Source organism: Sordaria macrospora, chromosome 5 (genome assembly GCF_033870435.1).
Source record: "Sordaria macrospora chromosome 5, complete sequence".
In the NCBI taxonomy this organism is placed as follows: domain Eukaryota; kingdom Fungi; phylum Ascomycota; class Sordariomycetes; order Sordariales; family Sordariaceae; genus Sordaria; species Sordaria macrospora.
The window spans coordinates 4,175,543-4,197,129 of record NC_089375.1 but is presented as its reverse complement, the minus strand read 5'-3'; the positions used below and the strand labels follow the sequence as shown (position 1 = coordinate 4,197,129).

The 21,587-nt window shown below is 53.0% G+C and overlaps 4 protein-coding genes across 4 annotated transcripts; 1 reads left to right on the top strand and 3 right to left on the bottom strand.

Annotated features, from left to right (window-relative positions):
- Positions 1-686: 686 nt before the first annotated feature.
- Positions 687-4,424, bottom strand: SMAC4_08706 (uncharacterized protein; the record flags this gene model as incomplete). The annotated part of the gene is made up of 1 exon (XM_003347221.1): positions 687-4,424. One exon carries the CDS (start codon positions 4,422-4,424, stop codon positions 687-689), a length of 3,738 nt encoding a protein of 1,245 aa, XP_003347269.1.
- Positions 4,425-5,061: 637 nt separating this feature from the next.
- Positions 5,062-9,417, bottom strand: SMAC4_08705 (uncharacterized protein; the record flags this gene model as incomplete). Its single annotated transcript, XM_003347220.2, has 1 exon — positions 5,062-9,417. Exon 1 carries the CDS (start codon positions 9,379-9,381, stop codon positions 5,062-5,064), a length of 4,320 nt encoding a protein of 1,439 aa, XP_003347268.2. The 5' UTR covers positions 9,382-9,417.
- A 55-nt stretch (positions 9,418-9,472) lies between these two features.
- On the bottom strand, positions 9,473-11,002 carry SMAC4_08704 (uncharacterized protein). The gene is made up of 4 exons (XM_003347219.2): positions 10,632-11,002; positions 10,297-10,514; positions 9,946-10,178; positions 9,473-9,855 (listed from the first exon to the last, which is right to left on the bottom strand). Exons 1-4 carry the CDS (start codon positions 10,830-10,832, stop codon positions 9,527-9,529), a joined length of 981 nt encoding a protein of 326 aa, XP_003347267.1. The 5' UTR covers positions 10,833-11,002; the 3' UTR covers positions 9,473-9,526.
- Positions 11,003-12,126: 1,124 nt separating this feature from the next.
- On the top strand, positions 12,127-21,398 carry SMAC4_08703 (uncharacterized protein; the record flags this gene model as incomplete). Its single annotated transcript, XM_003347218.2, has 3 exons — positions 12,127-13,321; positions 13,738-19,341; positions 19,421-21,398. The coding sequence occupies 3 exons, from the start codon at positions 12,127-12,129 to the stop codon at positions 19,906-19,908; spliced, it is 7,287 nt and encodes a 2,428-aa protein (XP_003347266.1). The 3' UTR covers positions 19,909-21,398.
- Positions 21,399-21,587: the final 189 nt, after the last annotated feature.

The window sequence follows — 21,587 nt, the reverse complement described above, 5'->3', positions numbered from 1 at the left end:
GTACCGCTTCACATACAAATTATACAAGACCACGCTCAACTCAGTCCTAGCCGCCCTGTGTTTCCCTCTCCATCGTGTTCCTGTCCCTTCCACCTCCCTATCCAGTCCCCCATTTTGACGCCGTCACTTGGCCCCTTCTAACTGCGCGTCTTGATCTCGATCTGCAACTTCTAGTGAGATGGATGATGAGAAGTGAGCAACTTCACGCCGTCCAAAAGCCCCCGAAGGGCCGGTTTCTGACGCATGCTTCTGTCAGTGTGTTCTTTCGGCCTCTGGAATCCCCAATAAGTACGCCTTCTCTCTTGCTCTGTTTTTGATCAACATCTAAGCTTTGTATCGTTACAGTGTTGTATCTTGTGCATGCGTTCTTTTGTCACGCGAGGCAAAGGTGTCATGTCTTCGAATTTGGCTCCATCCGACAACAGCGAGCCTAGAGCTCCTGCCGCCTATTCTGGCATGGGACGGATATGCTCCGTCTCTTGGCGTCGTGATCCTTGGACAGACACACGATATCGGATTGTCCTTGTTCGGTCTACTTCTACAATCACTTTGGGCAGTCACTTGCGTCATGTGGTTCAAAGACAACTTGGAGAGGAAGCATTGAAAAATGTGCAAGGCTCTTAGAGGCACAAAGACGCGTCCAATCACCTGTTAAACATCAACAACCAATACGGACTCCGCCCTCCTCACACTCCCACCAACACAACATCTATCACATCAGCAGGGCGCTCAGGTGAAGCTCCCGCGTAATAGGCTTTAGCGACTGCCTTACAAGGCATCTCTTTATCCTTGCTGACGTTGTACCGCTTCACGTACACATTATACAGCACCACGCTCAACTCGGTCCTCGCCGCCCATGTGTTTTCCTCTCCGTTGTCCTCCTGTCCCTTCCACTTTCCTATCCAGTCCGCTAATTTGACGCCGTTACTTCGCCCCTTCTGGCTGCGCGGCTTGATCTCGATCTGCAGCTCCTTGTTCATGCCCGAGTAGAGCATGCGAGCGCTGAACCGCAGATTGGACACCATGTGCACGTGGGCATCAACTGGCAACTTCGCCTCCAACATTGCCGACTGCCCATTATTTGACGTGATTGGGATGTCGATGGTCAGTTTCGTCAGGCTGAAGTACTCGCCCTTCCCAGAATATACAATCGAGAAGATCAGGTCTTGCTTGGTCGCCAGAATTGGGATCTTCTGCACTGCGGGCGCGTTGGTCGTTGAGACGTGGTAGTCAAACTCCGGAAGACCAACTTGAGGGTCAACCGGCGTAGGTTCCCACGGAAGTTGAATATGAGGTCTGGGAACAAGCTCGAAACCGTCCGAGTCCCAATCGTCATGGCTGGGACTGTTGCTCAAGGCTGATCGGGGAATGCCTTCCCAGGAGAAGGAAGATGACGATTGTGATGGTGAGCGTGGAGGTACAGGAGAGAGAAGAGACTCTGACCGCCTCAATCTCCAGAGGGCATGGGGTGGCCGGCCAGCAGTTCTGCGCTGCATAGCTCGTTGAGCGACAGCTGAAATAGAGGACTGAGTCTTTGGTGGCAGCAACGTGTTTGCATCCAGAGTCTTAGCAAGGGAAGACGGGGGTGCCTCGCGGTAGGAGAGACACCCAGAGATACTCTCTACCATTGCCTTGGTCTCGGCTGTGTTGAAAGCGTTCGCCTTCATCTCCCCGATTTGCAGCTGCCAGGAGGGGCTGTTCAGCTGGTAGGCCATCATCGCAGAAGTGGCAGTCGTGTCCTTATACCAGTCCGAAGAGTGATGAGTGGGATCCAGCTTCGCCATCTCCTCGAGCAACGTGGTGTGTACATCAGCCGCCAGCTTCTCCATGAGCACCAACCGAACATCGTTCAAACCATATCGAGATCCCCTAACAAGCACCCGGCTCCGTTCTCTTGTGTCGGCGCCGTTCTTCGACTTTCCCTTGCCGTCCAGGGGCCACTTAATGGTGGCCACTGGGGCGTTTCTGAATTTGTCTTCCACATTGGGTTGCGTGTACTGTCTTTTGTATGCCACCTCAAGCTGCTGGTCTGTTACGCTACCCAAGGAAAAGTACTGCTGATGCGCAGGCAGCTCAAACCTCAGTCCATGCAGTCCGTCTTTCAGCGGCGCGCCACTGAAGAATCCCAGCATGGTTTCTTTGTCAATCATGTCGTGCCGCAACAAATATGGATCCCCGCTAGAAGCGCCCGTGACCTCAACCGAAACCTTGAGATCGGGAAACTGTGCAGCGACGGCCGAGCGGAGATAGAACCCATACCGAGGAATGGCGGGAGGATGGCACGCGGGATCTGTGAACAATCGGTTGATGGTCTTCTTGATTACTCTCCGCACGACATCATCCGCCTCGTGCTCTTTCTGATCGGCCATTCCCGGGCCGCCCTGATTGCCCAGACTTAGCGCACCGTCAACTGTCGCATCGATCCAGTTGTGATCAACGAAAAAGAAGCGGAGGCTCTCGCGGGGTACGAGGCTCTGATCAGGCATAAGGTAGTGTGACGGGACGTTAACGAGGTAGTACAAGTCCAAGACGAAGCGGAGGACAATCATCCAGTCGGGCGAGGCGGGCTCGTTGTGCTCGTCATAGGGCGGCGTGTCCTTGTCCCACGTCGCCTTCCAACCCCCCCTTCCATTGGCGGGAGCAAGGCTCTTAGCCACTTCAAACGCCGCTTCCTCCATGGCTGCCTCGGTGAAGGGACTGATGGAGGCGCATGACAAGTCAGGAGGTAAAGCGCTAGCCGGCTGTGCCCAACGGGCTTCGTCGGCCGACCGCGACATGGCGATGGTCTCCTTGATCAGGCTGTCAAGAGATGTGACGAGGTCCTCGCGCTTGTAGCTCTGTCGGTGCGTCGCTCGCAGCATCTTCCGCCGAGCGGTGCTGGTTCCTCGGTCCAGGATCTCATGGCGGACGCGCGTGAGCGAGATGGTGAAGGCACGATCGGCTAAGGCTAGTGTGCGGCCGAGCGACCAGGCGGAGGAGAAGGTGATGTCCATGATGCCCAGTTTCTCGTCGAAGATGTTGAGGTCGGAGCCGGTGTTGGAGAGCAGATCCCATTTTAAAGGGGCGATGAGGTTGGGCGTTAACGGGCCGCGGAAGAGGGCGGCGGTTGTTTCACCTGTTGGCGTGATGGAGCGCACGAGGGTGTAGCCGTCTTCAAGCCGGTTTAGCATGCGCTTGGCTACGTCGTCTAGATGTTCCGGTTGGGCCGGAATGATGGGCTTGAGCATGCGTGATGTGAGGGCTATGTTCTCGAAGGCCTGCTTCACGTTGAGAGAATTGGGCGGGAGGCAGGTGTAGGACCAACTGTAGAGGGATATAAGCCCGACGCGAGCAGGCTGCTTAGGCGATGATCCCGGCACCATCTCAGGGAGAGGCAACGGCTCCAAGGATTCCACGTTCTCGAGGGATACGAGGTGGACAATCATCTGAGAAGCTTTTTCACCGTCGAGGGGCCCGATGCGATTTGCAACCACGATGCTGAACTCCCTGATAGTATCAACCTCGTCCGAGTCGGCATTCGCCATACCTGTTGTGTTCATCCGCACAACGTGGGCCAGGAACCGGTGTCGCGAGATGTCTGGACCTCCCGGTAGTGGGTTTCCATCATCGTCATAGACCGCGAACAGGCGGTTGAACAAGAATGCCTTGGGAAAGATCACGTTCGTTTCGGGTTTGCTCGCTTGGTCGATATCGAAGTCCCCAAGCGGGACTGTGGCTGTCCCCTTCTTCAAATTAACAAGGTCGCCCAGCGGAACACGGACAGCCATGGACTCCAACTGCTTCGGCGCAGGATCCTTAACGCTGGTATGCGCAAAGATTCCCGCCTTCTCAGTGTCATCCAGGCGCAGCTCGTCCGGGGAAAAGATCATGAGCGCAAGCCATGGCACCCGGTTCCTGGCATAGTCATCGGGAGGATGATCCTCCGCTTGATGACTGCCGATGCGCTCCCATGGTAGCGTGCTGTCGTTGAGGACAATGTGCGGAAGCGTGTCGTGCGTCGCTTCATGGCCCTGTTCGGGGTAGATGGAGTAGACTGAGTCGGTGGGGAGGTCGAATTGCGGGGCTAGGACCTCGAATTCTTGTTCAACTGGTGTTGTGATGAGGGTCCTGGATGGGTCGTATTTCGGCTCAGATGATGAGTCAGTTCCTTTGGGGTAGCCTTCCTTGGGCTCGTCTTTCTCGGCCGGCTTGACTTCCGAAATGGTTTGCTGAACCTGGATAGTGTATGTGCCGCCTACCAAACCTGGCCGTCTGAAGGAGATAATCTTCTTGTACCCAGGTTTTGCAACTTCCTCATCTTCCTCCTTTTCTGTTTCGCCATTGAGCTGGCGCTGAATTGCAAGCTGTTTCTGTTTGTGCTGGCGAAACGCGAGGTAGCGCCTGGTTGTGGGGGCTTTTCCGAATCGACGGCTTGGAGGTGCCATTGCTGCTTTTGCAACCGTTCACCTTCGTTCCTTTCCTCGCTCTGGTTGGAGTGCACATGAACCGGGAAACGACTGAAGTTTTTGGAGTAGACGGGAAGATTGTCTCAAAGTCCAATTTTCGACGGAAACCCATGGGGATCGGGCCATCTCAAATCCGCGCCATTCCCTTGGAGCTGGAGGACTATCCTATTCTGAAGCAGACCGTTTGGGTGTTTCCTGCGAGTACTTGTGTCATTGGAGATACTTCCACACCGTCTTGACGTCCACTGTCTCGACGTCCACCAATCGGGCATTGCGCGCTGCTACTCACCACGAGAGCATGTCGAGATCTAGATCCATCGTCGCCATGCGACTTTTCAAGACTATTGGCTGCACCTCCGCGGCTAGACCGTTGTGGTCATTTTTCAGCCCCATCTCATCTTTCGGATTTCCTAATACAATACTATCAACCCAGAAAGGAATTCGCCTCCATACGGGTACAGTCCGACATCTTCAGCCCCGTCGACCCCTGGTCTCACCGAGCCCCGATAGACGCATACGATTATTGGAAGCCAATGACATGATAGTTACGGCAGGTATTCTACAGTACACGCAGACATTTTGGCGACTGTGAATCGGCTACTCGCGATACTCTATCCTACTTGGGAGGCTCCTCTTTATTGTTCCCCTGCTCGACGGGCTCTTTCAGTTGCATGAACCCCTCCACCGCCGTCAACGGCCCCTTCTTCCACCTCGGCGCTTCATCCGCACCCGCATCGCCCCCAATTTCTATGCTCATGTACACCTGCTGCATTTTCGGATTTGGCTTGGGTGGTTCTTCCCCACCGCCCTTTAGTGATCTCAGCCGCAGTTGCTTGTTCTTATCATCATCGCCATCCTCCTTTACCGGCTCATAGTACGGCTGAAGCCATGCCCAATCAGCCGCTTTCAACGCCGGTAACCTCATCTGCGCTCCTTTGACGCTCTCCTTCACATCTTTCCTGTAGGAGTCCTGCTTCACCTGGTATTTTTTGTCAAACTTCGGCACGGCTTCCGTCACCAGTAGCGGGCCCGCATGGAAGAAGGTTGTAATTTGTTTCAGGGCCGTTTCCCATACCCAGCTGGGCAGCTGTAGCGTGCGAGGGGGCAGGATGCCGGAGTAGCCAGTGATGCGGGCGAAGGGGTCAAAGAGGGCGCCGAAGAGGTGTCCGCTTAGTTCGTTGTTGCGCTTGGCTTCAAATTTGCGAGCGTTGGTTATGACGTCGACTTCTTTACCTTTGACGATGGTGGGTGCGTACTCCTTTGGCTTTAACCAGAAGGCTTTGAGTTTGGGGTATGCCTTGCTGTCAACTGGTTGCAGGAAGGACGCATCAGATGGGTTTTGGGTCTCAATGAAGTGGGTGTAGATTTTGCTGACGTCTAGGTCGCCAGGTGTGTCATCATCATTATCATCATCCTCGTCATCATCGTCGTTGTCGTCATCATTCGACTTGCCAGAAGGCTTTGCGAGGAAATAACCGACTAACCCGTCGTGGTTCTTGCCCTTGTTGCCAAGCTGGAGGCTGAACTTGTACTGCTTCTTGCTGCCGCCATCGCCAGTTAGTAAACCAGAGTCCAGCGGGGCGTGTTCGGGCTTTTGCTCGCTGAGTGTGGACTCGTTCTTGAGTGAGTCCGTGTTGAGCTCAAGCGACCAGCCCATGTTGGCCAGCACGAGCGGTCGACCGACGAGTGAGTTCATGAACTGACTGTATGCGCTGGGCGTCGGCACGGAGTTGCTTAGTGCGAGATTAATCATGTTGGTGAACGCATCGAGGCGCTCCTTGTGGGAGACCAGCGAGTCAATTAGTGCGTCCAGTTGTACGTTGTTGCTCGGCGTAGGGGACTCTTCGAAGGGAAGCCATTTGATGGCGCCCGCTGTTGATCGGACTTCTCGGTAGAATGTCCCATCCGGCAGGAAGAATTGCAGGCCGCGGTTGACGTAGTTGACGACCACCCATCCCCATATCGGTTTTTCGAACTCGGTGGAAGGACGCCAACTGTCACCGCTGACGCTGATGCGGCCTGGATTGTTATCACGAACGAGGAAGTGGGCGTTAAGGCGGGCAGGCTGGTTGATTGCTAGTGGAAGCTGGATGGACTCGCGCTTCAACGGTGGTGCGGGTGCGTCGTGGTCGGCGTCGTCGATGCTGTAATCCTGGCTCACAGATGGATATATCAGTGGACCCTCTTCCGCATTAGGATCAATGGCGTGCGCAACCTGTCCGAACTTGTCGATGATGTTAATCTTGGTAAAGCGCATTTTGCCGTGCGTCACCGGCTTGAAGCCTGAGATGTAGCTGCCGACGAGCGCAGGGAGGGGACCGTACGGCGTCAGATGGCTCTCCTCTTTGATCACGGACAAATCCGCCTTCTTGTTGCGGCCTGGTATAGGCGACGGGAGCAGATCGATGGCTTCTTGCAGCACAACCGGCTCCCTTCCTGGTTGGCGGACTAGCGGCTTGACGTGAGAGCCCTGGTAGCGGGTGGTCAGGTGGTCCGTCAAGCCGGCAAGGGGTAAAGAGAGCATGGCCACTTCGTCGAGCTTTTTGAGCATGTCTTTGCGCTCTTTCGGTTTGATCATGGAGTTCAGTTGGCTAATGGGCAAGTTGGCAAAAAGACGCTCTACATGGACGCGCATCGCGGAAGTTGGTTGGGGCAAGATGAGTGACCGTCCTGAGAGAGTGCGTTTGTCTTTGGGCTTGTCCGAGTCATTATCGCCCACTTGGAAATCGTTCTTGGGCATGTATGCGATCTTGGCCGTAGCAGCCGCGCGGGGTGTCCGTTGACCGAGCTCCCATTCTTCGAAAGATTGATGGGTATACTCGGCCTCCCATTCGACATAGAGCGGAAACCAAGCCTGTGTGTCGTTCCACCGATCTCGCCAGGGGTTTGTCTTGTTGTCTACCGGCTTGGACGGATGCTTCCCGTCGTGGTACAAAGGCACAACTCCGCTGGCGTAGGTCATCTCGGGGTTCAGATTCTTGAAGAACAAGAATTCCTTGACGAGTTTCCGCGCCGCCTTGACCACGTCCCCGTGCACCTTGTCAACACAGGCCTTAGAAGGTGGTTCGGGAGCATTGCTGGCAACAGTTTGGACGTCTAGTCGTGCACGGAGGACATCATTGAAGTCAGTTGGCCAGCCTGTCTCGATGTTGCTGACAACGAGGGTTGGGTCATTTCGCTGATGGAAGGCCTCCATGACACCCTTTTTCGCAGATACCTTTGCTGCCTGTTTGCTGATGAAAGTTGCCAGGTAGGAGGCCATGGCCTCTAGCTCCTCAATTTCGTCCTGAATTTCATAGGCCTCCTTGTCGTCCGTGGTTTGGATCCCACTCTCATCCTCATCCTGACCTTCTCCCTTTGCCACGCCCTTGTCGATGTCGGACACAAGCTTCCACCACCACGAAAACATGTCCCAACGAAGTTGCTTTATACGACGATTTGTCGCATCGAGCAAGTGCTGGGCGCAGTTCATGTACCGCACGACCTTTTGGTCGTTGTCTGAAGGAGGTGCTCCAAAATTTTCGCCCTCCTGAGCCGGCAAGAAGAAGTGGTCGCCGCCGTCCAAGTGAGCAAAGTGGGAGCTTTGTACCTCGTCATCAGCAGCGATCTGGGCGTCTACCCCGTCGTCTGCACCACGATGTAGCGTCTGCAAAGCACCGATGGACGCCTCAATAACCCCAGACTGGTCACGCTCACCAATGTAGGCAAGTACAGCATCCATCGGGCTGCCACCGACAGAAAACGGCATGTTGGCCATTGCGCTGGCCACTTCGTCAGCTGGCACTTTCTTGGGAAGGTTGTCCTTATTCCAGACCACGGCGTACATGGCTCCGTGGCAGAGTGTGCGCGCACTTTCGGCATTTTGCAGCCACTCCTGAATGCTGCCCTCCTGGTCCTGAGGGATCTTCGTCTCGATACCAACCCGCAGCTTCTGCAGCTTGGCAGCCCGCGACGTCTGGTCACCGGACCACTGCCCCATTATGTCCTTCTCAGGGTCGTTGTGCCACCCGATCACATAGTAGTGAGCAACAGCGGACTCGAGACAGCAGGTTTTGTCCTGTTCGTCCTGGTAGGAGAACGTATCGAGCATGGAAAACACGTTGCCGCAGTGATACTGGTAGTCGATGAACAGCTGGTTCGAGCTGCTGGCAGCCGTCAGCCCAACCCTCTGTTCATCGGGCTTGGGCTTGTCTTCGGCATCCCATGTGGCGGCTTCCACGCAAGATCCTATGAACACCTCGGCTTGTTGTTCGGTCTTGATGTCTTTAGCTGACCCCTCGAAAAATGAAGTGATGAAAGGAGATACATCCACTTCGAGATCGGCGGTGATAGGGATGTCGTCGATGTTTCGGGTCTTGTCGCTTTCGATGATCCATGATTTGAACTCATCTTTTTTCTTGTCGTAGTTCTTGGGCAGCTCGGGATTAAGATTTGGATCGATGTGCCGGATGACAAGCCAACGATTGGGGATCGCTGGGTATCTGGGTGCGCTTGGGTCAAACTTTTCCGAGGGGTCTTTCTTGCCGTCGTTGATGTCGTCCGGCTTTTCGGTTGTAGCAACACCGGACCGCAAAGGTCGCGGCAAACTCCAGTGAACGTACACGCCCAGGCGGTTCTGTCGAACGGTGGCTTTACCAATGTCGGTATAGCGTGAGTTCTTGCTTGCGGGTGCCGAAGCGTGGATGTCAACGTGTTCAAGGATGTCAGCTTGGACTTCTTTGATCTGGAGAAACGTGTAGTTGGGCTGCGTGATGGGCGCAATTTTTGCTTTGTTGGGTCCTACTCCGTTGCACACCTTTTCGTTAAAGACAAAGGCGTCCAGTTTCATGGGGAGGAGGAGGTTGTAGTTGGGAGCCATGATCGAGATTACGGGGGCTGTCGTGAAAAGTCGGTAATGAAGAAGAAAGTGAATACAAAAAGGTAAGCCGCAACCCATCTGCACTCAGGGAATGGTTCGAGCAAGCGAAAGTCAATCATTTATACCAGGTATTCAACCTTTGTTGCGAAGATCCCACCCCGTTCCAAAGCAGGCGTACGAACACTCGCTAGCTGCATTAATCCACGGTCCCCGATATCCTCGCTTATTTAATTTCACCCTTGTCACGAATAGGCTTGTACTGCTCATCGGACGAACCGAGGTAGAACACCGTATTCTGCAGCTTGTCCTTTACAGCGACCTGCGTGACAGCCAACTGAGTCTCGAGGACCGTCGAGACCGCAAAGTCAAACTCGCTCTTGACACTCGCCGTCGCCTGCCATTCCGAATTAACTCTGTCGGTACGTTGTATGTTTGCGTATCCTTCTGATCCTGGCTTGGAAAGGTAATAAAGATAGACGTTCCCCGCCTTGGACTTGGTCACGGCAATGGGGGTTCCCGGCATTGCGTACGAGGTACCAGGTATCTTCATCGCTTTATTTGGAACAGGAATATCTTTGTCAGATTCAACAGCTCGAAAAGTACGCTGCTTCGCGGCCGCAACGACGGGATGGGTACACTTACGAGGGTTGCTGCTACCAATTCGGTAACAATATATGGAATGGGATTTGGGATCCTCAACCTGGTAGTACACCTCGCGGTGGTTCGTGTCAAGGTACAGAGCCGCGAGACGGGAGGTGGTACCAGGCATCAAGTCGCTCGGAATTTCCTGGTCACTGAAATGATGAACCTTGACGCTATTGCCGATAAGGCTGGCCTCCTGTAGGCCCAGCTTGACAGCAGTACCCTCCTTGGATCTAGGGTAAGAAAGGGCAGTTGTTAGTCAGTATTTCACAGTTGCTCTTCCCATGGAGGAGGGGGGTTCAGATGCTACATGTTCATGTACATGTACTTGGCCTCCAACCCAACACCTACCTGTTCTTGATGAAGTAGCACCAAGCATGAGTGCCCACTTTATCACCTTGTTGATTGCTGATGGCAGCAAATGCGTTCTGGTTCTCGTCGAAGGTTGTCTCCTCAGGCTTCTTTCCAGCCATGACTTTCACGATGGGGCTGAGTTGAGCAAGGACACGGCTCTTCTTCACCGCGTCCCCCGAGCCAGTGGTAATCTCAATCTGACCAAAGACGACCGGCTGCATGGACACCACGATACGGGCGTTTGGCAGTTAGGCACGGTCCTCTCTTCTTAAACGTTGACACAAAGAGCTGGGAAGATGGGACAGGAGAAGAGGACGTGAACGTGAACGTACCAGGCCACGGAGGGAAACGGCAGCGATGCTCTGGTTGGTGATGTGAGAACCGCCGGGAGTGGTCAGGGGATCATAATCAAACATGGGCTGCTCCGGATCAATGGGGATCTCCTGGAGAGCAAGTCGCTTGTCTCCGTCGACAAAGAAGAGGAGGATCTCCTCTCCCGCAGGATTGACGATTGAGGTGGCAGGGTTGGCCATTGCAGCTGACACGGGGAATCAAAAGGATGGGGAGTAAAGAAGTGGTGGTCAATGAGGTGAGTTGAGTTTGCTGTTGTAAATGAGTTGATGCGTTGTGTTGAAGAATCGGTTGCAGACTGCTGCTTACTTCCAGAGGTACGTAAGGTACTTATAGTCGGGACAACGGGTTGCGAAGCTGTGGAGGTTGGTTCGGTTCTAAGCTTCCAGCTAGGCTCACGCGTTGTTGCTCTTCTCAGTTCGGTCCCGTGCTAATGGAAGTCTTCTCACCTCTAGGTACGACACTTATTGATGGAGGACTGGAATGGAACCCCCGTTCTGTCTCTAGCATGTCACGCCAGCTCCTGCGCACCGGGAAGTACTTGCCCAAGGATACTCACCTGAGGATACTTACCGATCGGTTCCCTCACTTGACGTTGGTTAAATATGCGATTAACGAGTATCATGATCGGATCAGTCTACGCAGTACAGCAGCGCCACAAACGGCGCTCGAACCTGATACATCTTGACATCAGCTTATCACTTGAAGAGGGCGTTTCCCCTCTTGGGGCCTCTAGACCACAACGGCCATGAACAGCGAGCAAATGGCCTCATGAACTATTGAGCTGAATAGAAGAAGCACTATCGGATGGACGAAATGCCGTTAATGTCACTGCAGAAGCCAGTCGATGTCTTCGTGGTAGGTGTGGTTGTGTGATTGAGGGCTGAAGCACTAGCGGCTGGAGCTATCGCCAATAGTGCTACCGCAGCGATGGTCTAGGTCACTACTCCAGTGGCTTGCCACGCGGCAATAAAGGAACCCTACCGTTGTTGTCTCCGATGACTTGCATTTGATGGATCACTACCCTACTGGTAGGGTACTTCTTGTGAAGAAACCTCGCTAACTCTATGTGGTTGTACCCTCAGAAGTACAAGTGCCTCGGGGGCCACTTCTTCTCTGTCTTATACCAGGCGGCAACTGTATCTGGGGTAAATCTTGTCATCTCCTAATATCCGGTGAGCCTCGATATCCTACGTCCACTCCGTCCCTCGTTCTTGTTAGCTTTTGCACTTGTCCCCAAGGTCTTTCCATCACTGTTCCTGTTCTACTGCTCTTTCCTAATCAGAATCCCGCTAATGTACTTGCACAGGCGTATCGCCGACAATGAAGCAGCGTTGCTGAAACATACCTTCACCTTGTGGTAGCTGCCAAGAAGTTCGATTGCAATTTTCTGACGTATATTTCAGATCTCATCCTGCTTTTGCCTGCGAAACTTCCTCCATTGCACCGCTGAGCCTACTACATTCTGGGTTCGCGATGGACACCAGGTTTGAGGTCTTGTCCTACCACCTGAATATCGGCGAAGGAGACTCAGCTGTGTACTCAGTTACCAAGGATGGGGACCCGGCTCACACAGTTCTGATTGATGGTGGGCGTCGGGCAGCCGGTGATGATACCCTCCATCAATTCATGGAATCACCTGAAGCCAGGAACCACAGGATTGCCAAGTTCGACACCATTGTCATTACCCATTGGGATGATGACCATGCTTCCGGTGTTTTGGCATTCTTCCTCAAGGACCTTAAGCTTCAACTTTCTCTCTATAGAGAGAGAAATAAGGCCAAACTGGACCCTTTGTCGAAGACACAGCTAAAGGCCACCCTCCAAGAAGCTGCTAACAAGGGTGATATCCGATCATCATTCCTCCAGTACGACGAGGCGACACCAATTTGTCTACCACTGAGTATGATATACGTTCCATATCGGCTCAACACACAAAGCAACGTTATCCGCCAGCTGCGGTTGATTGACAGATCACGGGCACCACATGGTGATGTGAGAAACTACGATTGGTTTACCCTAGACAACGAAAACAAAGGCCAAAGACTCAGATATGGCAAGTTCAAACTCTCCATCTTCCCAGGCGATGCAGTGGAAGAGACCAGATATTACATTTGGGTCAGAGCGTTTGTGGTTGGGCCTACTGGTCAAGATCTGTTAGGCCTGGACCTCTTCACAGGCAAAAAGGTCATAAGAAATATCGAGGAAGCAGACTCTCCCGAGGCAGTCTCCAAATTCATGGCCAGATACAGCACGATCTGGAAGAGGCCAGTCTTGTACTGTATCGGATGTGACGGCTTCACCCTTTGTCCGGACGAACGTCGGTACCCTGACGAAGGGGACAGATATGACTGGACCGACACAAAAAGCCCCCCCAGTAGCAATCTTGGAACGATGGATCTTACCAACCTTGTTCTGAGGAGGGGAGCAGGACAACGGAGCGCATCGACGAAGTGTGTCGATGGTCCTACAACTGGCAACAACCTATCGTCCATTGCATGTATGATCATATGGCCCAACAAAGACGAGGCTGTGGTCTCACACTACGTTGGTGGCGATGTCGGCGATGAGAATGAGGAGCTATTTCTTCGCTGGGCGACGGTTCAAGATCCTCAAAGCGCGATGGTCCGGCGCCCGATCAATGTCGGCGCCATGAAGCTATCCCACCATGGTACGCGATATTTTCTCTCCTTCAGTCCCCGTTTTATCTACCTGTACATATACAACTGTGGTAGAACTCTACGACTCACCCTGGATGTTGCTAATTGATCACATAATTTTTTTATTTCTTTTTCAATCATAGGATCGAAATTCTCCACGCCAGCCTTGATGCTCTTTGCATGGAAACCAGCTAAGATCGTTGTATCCAATTCCCGAAATTTCAAGTGGAATCATCCGTGTGAGTACAGCATGTCTACCTTACCTTAGCAGACCGATGGCAACAGAGCTGCGTTACGCATATACCGGCAGGCAGTGGCATTTTTCATGTTCAGGGCCAGTTTCACGCATCACATGGAACCGACTCTGAATACACATGTTGCGGTCACTTGAACAACGGAATGCTAATATTACCTTGTATTCATACAGCCTGGGAGATCGTCCTGCTCATTTGGGTATATGTGCGTGTACGCCGCAAGTCTAAGCAACCGGGGAATATGAACAATGACGACGGAGTCCTCCTTGCAACCACCTATCCTCCTTACTTGTGTAGCTTTCTGGACTTATGGAGCAATAGGATTGTCTCTATGAAAGTCGGCTCCATCGACTCCCTCGAGCTCCGGAGTGGTGCGGATTTTAGGGCAATTGTGGATAACGTGTGGAGGAAAGGCTTGTTTAGGAACTGGCTGGACAAGATTCGAGACATGGCCAACGATGCTGCGAAAGCTGAGGCTTTGGCAAAGCGGATAAGTGATTGTTGGAAGGAGTTTTCCCTAATCTACCGCGCCGACTACATGGGGCGTCCACAATATGATACGAGCAGCATGGCGGCCAACACACCCCAAAAGATTTGCGCCGTTCGACTCCTTCATAAGGATCACAATCCGGTCGAGTATCATATATTCATTTCGGATAATATGAAGGACATCGAGCAAATTGCCCCGAACTCACTGACTCAAAAGACGGTCAGCCAAGTCCCTTCTGCTCCGACCGCGCTGCAAACCATGAAACCGCGCCCCCTTCCCAAGAGCCTCGGTGGAGATGAGACGACGGGAAACACCGTGCACGAAAACCGCTCGCGCCGCATACCTCTACCGGATAAGATCATTGGGCGAAGGACTTTCGACATCTTCTTGAAGGACACCATGGAATCAATGGAGGAGGACAAACGAGGCAACTCGTGGTGTCCGACTCCAAGTCCCAGTTTACGCCAGCGACTTCCATCTACATCCTTACCACCAGGCACGGAAGTGAGATTGAACCAGGATCAGTTCGAAGCCCCAGGCCCAGAGGGCCGTTATTTCATCAAGGCATCAGATTCTGATGCGACCCCTAGCGTTGGTCCGCTCACATACCGCCCACGAGATGGGCATCTTGATTGGTTCCTTGGCGATCTGAATACAGGCACCCTGGTGCTCGCGGACAAGCCCCATACCGAACCTCATTCTTACGATCAAGTTCCTATGATGCGTGTGCACAACACAGACGAGACGAGCGAGTGGTTTATACACTGCCTGGGCAGTACTGACGATGGTGAATGTGCCGTCAGCGCTCGCGTCATCACTATCCCCACCGAGGGGCCTCAACAGCTGGTTAACATCACCGGCTTCGAACTCCAGACAAGGTTCAAATACTTGTGGAGGACCCCCGATGAGGCACCGGACAGTGCGGACACGTCATTCTTTCAAGACCTTGTTATTTTCAGTGCCGAGCACAACTTTCATGATTTCGGCATCACGGGGAACACATGGCCCAACATCGCTGCTTCAGGCGATACTTCTGAGACAGACACCCTTGTCGGGCCAGCACATATCGTTTGCCTCAGTCTTGGAAAGACTCCCAGTATTGCTGGCAAACACGTAAAGCTTTCCTACGTCCTATCGATGTTCCAGATCCAAGCCAGTGGGTGGTTGGACTCGCTGATCAAGCTTGCGGATTTTGAGCTCACAGTTGACACAGCCAGGGGGCAGAAGAACGCGCTATGGTACACGCCGGCTGAACATCACGAGACGACGTTACGGCTTTGCTTCAAGCAGGCCACTGCTGGTTCAGGGGATCAGAGCATTTTCAAGAAGGTCTGCAAGTTGCTTCATGAGTTGACAGGTTTTGATTCAACCCTAGCTCAGGGGACAACAGTTGAACCAAGAATCATTGTCAAGAAGTCATGGACACTGATAGGTGAGACGCAAGTCGAAACAGCTCACGAAGTCACGGTGTTGCTTCAAATGGCTCTCCCTAGGGGTACGTCCTCCATAGGTGAGCCATTTCAGTTTGACACAGCCCTAATCTTTGGTAGTGACGGCGCAACCAAGTGGGTGATCAACTTCGAGCAGGGAGAAAGCTTCGAGGATCTGATCAAGTTGATCGTCAACCTCTTTTCGGCCTCGGACCTAGAAAAGAACCTCAACGATTACCTACCCGGGTGCGATCAGGTTTTCATTCGACGGGTTGTTTTCACCAATGCGCCCGCGAGCAATAGCAAATCCCTCGAGGTGGTGCTGCAAGTCTTCTTCGCCGACATGATCTTCCAATGCTCACTAGAAGTCGACTTCATCACCGCTGCCGACGGCAAGACGACCACCACCAAATTCGGCTTCTTCGGCAAGCTCTTTCCCGAAAGCAGAACCGCCAAGCTAGGCGAGCACTTCTTCTGGGTCCCTTACACTTCCGGTTACGAGCGTTGGACGACCCTCGAAATTGCGCCCGTCAAAAACGCAGTTGGTGTCCTGGAAGATGCGCCCGCCACCGAAGTGGGTGACCTGCGCAAAGCCTTCAACGCGCTCCGCAAGAAAGATGCCCCTGGACAGCCGGGGCAAAAGGAGCTTGTTGCAACCCCGACTGGTCTCGAGCTGGTAGGGCTTCAGTTTGGTTTAACTGGGGAGGAAGTCACGTTTAGCGCCACCGTCATCAGTGACTTCCCCAAAGATCAAAAAATACCTGCTATCAAGCTATTGGCGGCGACCCTGGACTTGAGGTATGATGTCAATAAAAAGGCAGTGTCGAACTGCTCGCTGTTGACATCGATGATGATGACAGCGCCTGACAAGTCTATTCCGCCTGCTAAATGGAACTTGGAACTTGCGTATGACGCAGACGGAGAGGCAGCGCTTTGGACGCTCAGTGGCGGCGTGGGAGGCCTTAGGGGAGACTTGCTTTACTCGCTCTTTGATGAGGACAGCAACAGTGAGATGTCTCAGCTTCTTGCCAACATCACTCTCAGTCTGCAGCTGACGTACAAGTACAATTCGCAAGCTAAGGCTTCTGATTTCTTGGTGGAAGGAAACTTGTGGCTCGGGCACTTGCGCTTCAGAGCAAAATACTGCTACCCATCCAACGGAGAGTGGACCTTTGAAGCATCTCTCAACCCCGAAGAGGACAAGGACCATGATGGCGATGAGCCACAGGGCCAAAACCTCCTGGGGGTCTTGGAGTCGATATGCGGCCCGGGTTTGATGTCGGTATTGCCTGAGATGGTACGGGATATTCCAGTCACGCCTACGGAGAAGAGGGACCTGACCTCCCTGCGCATTGTGCGCCTTGAGAGAGCCATCTTGATGCTGGTGCGGCTCCAAATCACAGATAAGACCTCGATGGCCTTTTATCAGTACCAGCCAAGGAGAACTGGAAAAGAGGAAAAGGCTCCAAAGGCCAAACGAGCGCTGGTCTTTGCTTTAGACCAATTACCTAAGGTGCCAGAGATTCCTCTGGTTGGGACAATGCCCCAGCCTTTTGACGAGGCTCGGTTTCTGTGGGTGGGCGGCGGCGACGCCCAAGGGTGGACAAGGAAAGAAATCGAGGAACTGAACAAGAACGCACAGGGATATCCTCAGATCATCTTCCGTGACACGGGGAAGAAACCACAAGGTGGCGATCATGCAGCCTACGATGAAAAAGCGAAAAACAACGTTGTGCTGAAAAGTGGTTTCCATCTGTGTCTCGTTGAAGGAGGCGAAACAAGGCTCGACTATGCTTTTGGCGGAAACCCTGAAAAAGACCCAAAGGAGAAAGGCTTTGATGCCTCATCCGATGACGACGAGACAGAGATCGTAACACCCATGGCCAACATCGCAAAGGTAAACAAGACAATGGGTCCAGTCACAATCCTCGGTGTTGGTTTAGATTTCGACATCAACGAGAAGAAGCTGAAGCTCATCATTGATGGCACGGTCAAGCTTGGCCCGATCGACCTGACGCTGCTTGGATTCTCCCTCACCTTCGACCTCAAGGACAAGACGTTGACCAACCTGAGTATGATTGATGTAGCAAAAGACATCACGGTAGGCCTGGACGGATTGGCTGTTGGGTTTCAGAAAGATCCTATCAGCATCGCGGGCATGTTTGAACACCGCAAAACTGGTAGTGACGATCTTTATCTGGGCGGAGCGGTGGTCGGTTTCAAGGAGTGGAAGCTCGAGGCAGGAGGCTATTACGGAACGGCCGGGGAGCCCAAGGAACCTGAGCCCAAGCTACCTCAGGGTCTCCAAGTAATGGGTGAAAAAGACTTCAAGGCGTTCCTCGCCTACGTCCGGGTGTCAGGACCAATCGCCACGATAGGCTACGCCGAGATACGCGGTCTTGTTGGCGGATTCGGCTACAACACGAGTATCAAGATGCCGACCATTGATACCGTCCAAAGCTTTCCCTTCCTAGCCCAGAGCCCCACTTCATCAGCGGCGGGAGCGCTGACAGATATGATAAAGGGTGGCTGGTTTAGCCCAAAGGAAGGCGACAACTGGGTCGCGGCCGGCCTAACTGTCCAGGCATTCGAAATGCTCAAAGTAACGGCCGTTGTCACTGTGGAATGGGGATCCAGTGTACGATTAGGTATCTTTGGTCTTGCAACGGCCGAGATTCCTAAAGGTAGGCCTGAGCAGAAAAAATTCGCTGTCGTGCAACTGGGTGTGGTAGCCATGGTGGATTTCAACGCTGGTGTCATGAAAGTTGACGGACAGCTGACGCCCGCATCATACATCCTCGACGAATCGTGCCATCTGACCGGCGGCTTTGGTCTGTATACCTGGTTTGGGCCGGGTACTCAGCAGGGAGATTGGGTCTTTACCATTGGAGGCTATCACCCCAGCTACCATAAACCAGGCCCTTATCCTAAACCGGGTATACTGGGCATCAGCTGGAGCTATGACTCCCACATCAACATCACCGGCGGCGCATACTTTGCCGTGACGCCCAAGACTTGCATGGGAGGTGGCAGTCTCCATGTTGCCCTGACTCTCGGTCCACTGTACGCTTATCTAGACGTACATGCTGACTTCTTGATCAACTATCGCCCATTCCTGTATCGAGCGAGCGCTGGTGTCATGGTTGGCGTCAATTACACTCTCGATCTGTGGCTCGTCACCATTCCGATCAAAGTCGATCTCAGCGCCATTATCTGGCTCCAGGGTCCACCTCTTTCTGGAACAGTTCATGTCGACTTTTTCGTCTTTGGTTTTGACGTTAAATTCGGACCACAGAACATGCCTGGAAATGACAAAATCAGCTTGTGGGATTTCTATCATCTGGTGATCCAAGCAACTGAAAAGGGTGCCGCCCAGGCCATCGGAGAGGGGGCAGGTATCCAACCTACCGATCAAGATGTAGCGCCAACCGGTATCATCGTCCCTTCTTCGCAACTTGTCAACTGCATCAGCGGTCTTGTCCCGGAAAGCAGCGCTGACAAAAACCAAGGACCACCTGCTGCCGGCGAGAAGTGGCGTGTCCGCGGCGCTGTGTTCGCTTTCACCGTATCCTGCAAGTTTGCCATCCAGACTGCAACGGTCTTCACCCAGTCGATTCATCAAGATGGAACCATAACCAAAGAGCACAAGGACATCACAAATACAGCCAAAGGGGAGGTCAGCGCCAGGCCGATGCACCTCCCCGGGCCATTCGCGCAATCATACCTCCAAATCTCCATCACAGCACCAGCGCCTCCTCCTCACCCTTCTGGAATTGCCGAGTTACAAACCAGCAATCCAATCTGGAAAGACCATGAGCTCGGGTATAGCAATCTTCCCACTGCGTTGTATGGTCGATGTAAGTTTCTCGATACCTCCCATCTCACCACACCCCCTAAAAACAAAGGACAGCACTAACAACCCCCTGATCACAACAGATGACTCCAAAACTGACCCCTCCGACCCCCAAAGCGACCCCTCCGCCGTCCTCAACAGCTCAGACGCGACCACCAACCTCCTCACCTCCATAACTCTCCACGCTCCCGGGAGCATCAAACCTGAAAACGACATCGCAGCCTTTGACGTCGCCTCGGCCATGGGACAGAAAGCCAACGACGGGCAGCCGCCTACCGACTTTCCGGTGCTGGAGGGGCCGCATGGGAAGTGGATGCCCGCTGAGGATAGGGATCCTGATATGGACAGGCAGATGAAGAAAGTGAAGAATGCTTGGGGGGAGAGTGCGAAGGTGGAAGAGCGAGGCATTAGTCGCGTTACGAGAGCGACGGAATTCATGGCTGGGCTGGGACTAGGTGGGTGGGAGTGGGAGGAGGCGAGCAGGAAGGAGGTGAAGGTGCCGGAGAAGATGGTGGAGGAGATGGGGGTTTGGTGGATTGAGGCGCCGGGGCTTTGTGAGCTGGAGGTTTGAGTAGATAATTGGGGGGAGGGTGGCGATGGCTGACTTTCCTGGGAAGGCCGGGAGTTGTGATATTTGCAAATATGCTGAATGAATGTGGTCTTGCAATAATGTTTTTTGGCATGTTTAGCAAAATGGAAGGTGTTGGCGGTTGCAAACAGGCAGAAAGTGTCCGTGGTGCACGGAAAGTGGCGGGAAGCCTGATATTCGAAAATGCGCTGCAATTCCTGTTAAGAGAACACCTCTGCAGCCGGCAGTAGTTAACGACTGCACTAACACCTGGAGCAATTGCAAACACACCCGGACCTGTCACTTCGGTTGTTTAGCGTAGGTCCAGGTGGTTTAAGGACGGTATAAGTGTTAGCGCCCACGCCCGACGTTTTGGCTGTACAGGGGAATTATACTAACAGAACTTTGAAGGATGTTTCCGTTCTGGACGGCTTTCATCATTAACGCTCACTTAACTTTCTCCCCGTCCGTTTCTATGGTTGCAGTATCTATCCTGGTCCACTTCGCCGCCCCTTACATAGAAATAGGTATCTCCACCCTTCCCTCCCCTATCAGCCTCCTGTGTCCACCCACATCAGCTCTCCCTGCTTCATTCATTCTCCCTCCATGGTCTTTTCAAAGTTCCGGTGACTGAACTGAAACCTCCTCCTGCTGACTTTATCCCCTCACCGTATCTATCCTTCTTCTTCTTCCTCTATTATTTTGCCTCTTCTAACTTTGTAAATCTTGACCCCAACCCCAAGACCAGTCAAGTCCTTCTTCCGCGATCCCGCAAGCATGTGATCGGACTCACGCGTACAGGTATCCAAGATAACGCCGGCTGTTCGGGCAACGCTCTCGCTACGAGTGAAAAGAATGCTTGTCAGTCTGAAGCCAGCGTTTTAGGTGTCAGAGAGGAGGAAGTAAGTAGTAGACCGCTGTACTCCGGGAATACTAGTGTACGGGAATTGTTGTCAAAAAAATGTGAGGGCTAGACAAATAAGGACGGGCCATACATACCAGTCAGGATACCTCGTCACATCGTCACCCAAGTCTTCGTACGGAGCAATAACCATGTTCTTCTCCATGCAGTACGCCTGGATAGTCACTTCCTCGCCGGTACTCGTCACGTTGACGGGAGACGTCCAGCACGGAAGCGCACCTTTGGCATGCAACATGTTGATACATTTGACTGCTCCGTCTACCTATTGCTCCCCGGGGGTTTCACGGACCACTGATGTCAGTAAAGAAGACGCTCTCGCCAAAATATTCGATTCTGGGGTACGTGGAGCGGGAAAATCGGACTAACCTCCCCTCTTTTTTGTCCCTCACATTTCACTTGGCTGTCCCAACGCTTTTCAGGTTTGGTACTAGGAATCGCGTCGACGTGGGCGATGTGCGAAGATAAGGCCATGAGGAAGAGGATAAAAGGAAAATTAGAGAAGGCGACCATTTGGTCTGTCAAGCTGAGTTGTAAGGTGTAAATGAGGAGGTAGCTAGGTCAGTTTTGGATGATTAGTTGCGTTAAGTTGGATCTTTAAGTTTGTGAGTTCTAGAAATAGAAAACACAAGTCCGAGCGAAAGGAGAATCGATACTGTCGTTCATGCCGTATTTATATAGCGCCCTTGTGTAGATTGGGTAGATTGGAGACTGAAAGGCAGGTTGGTCATTTGAACATCAAGAATTTCCTTTAAGCGCTTAG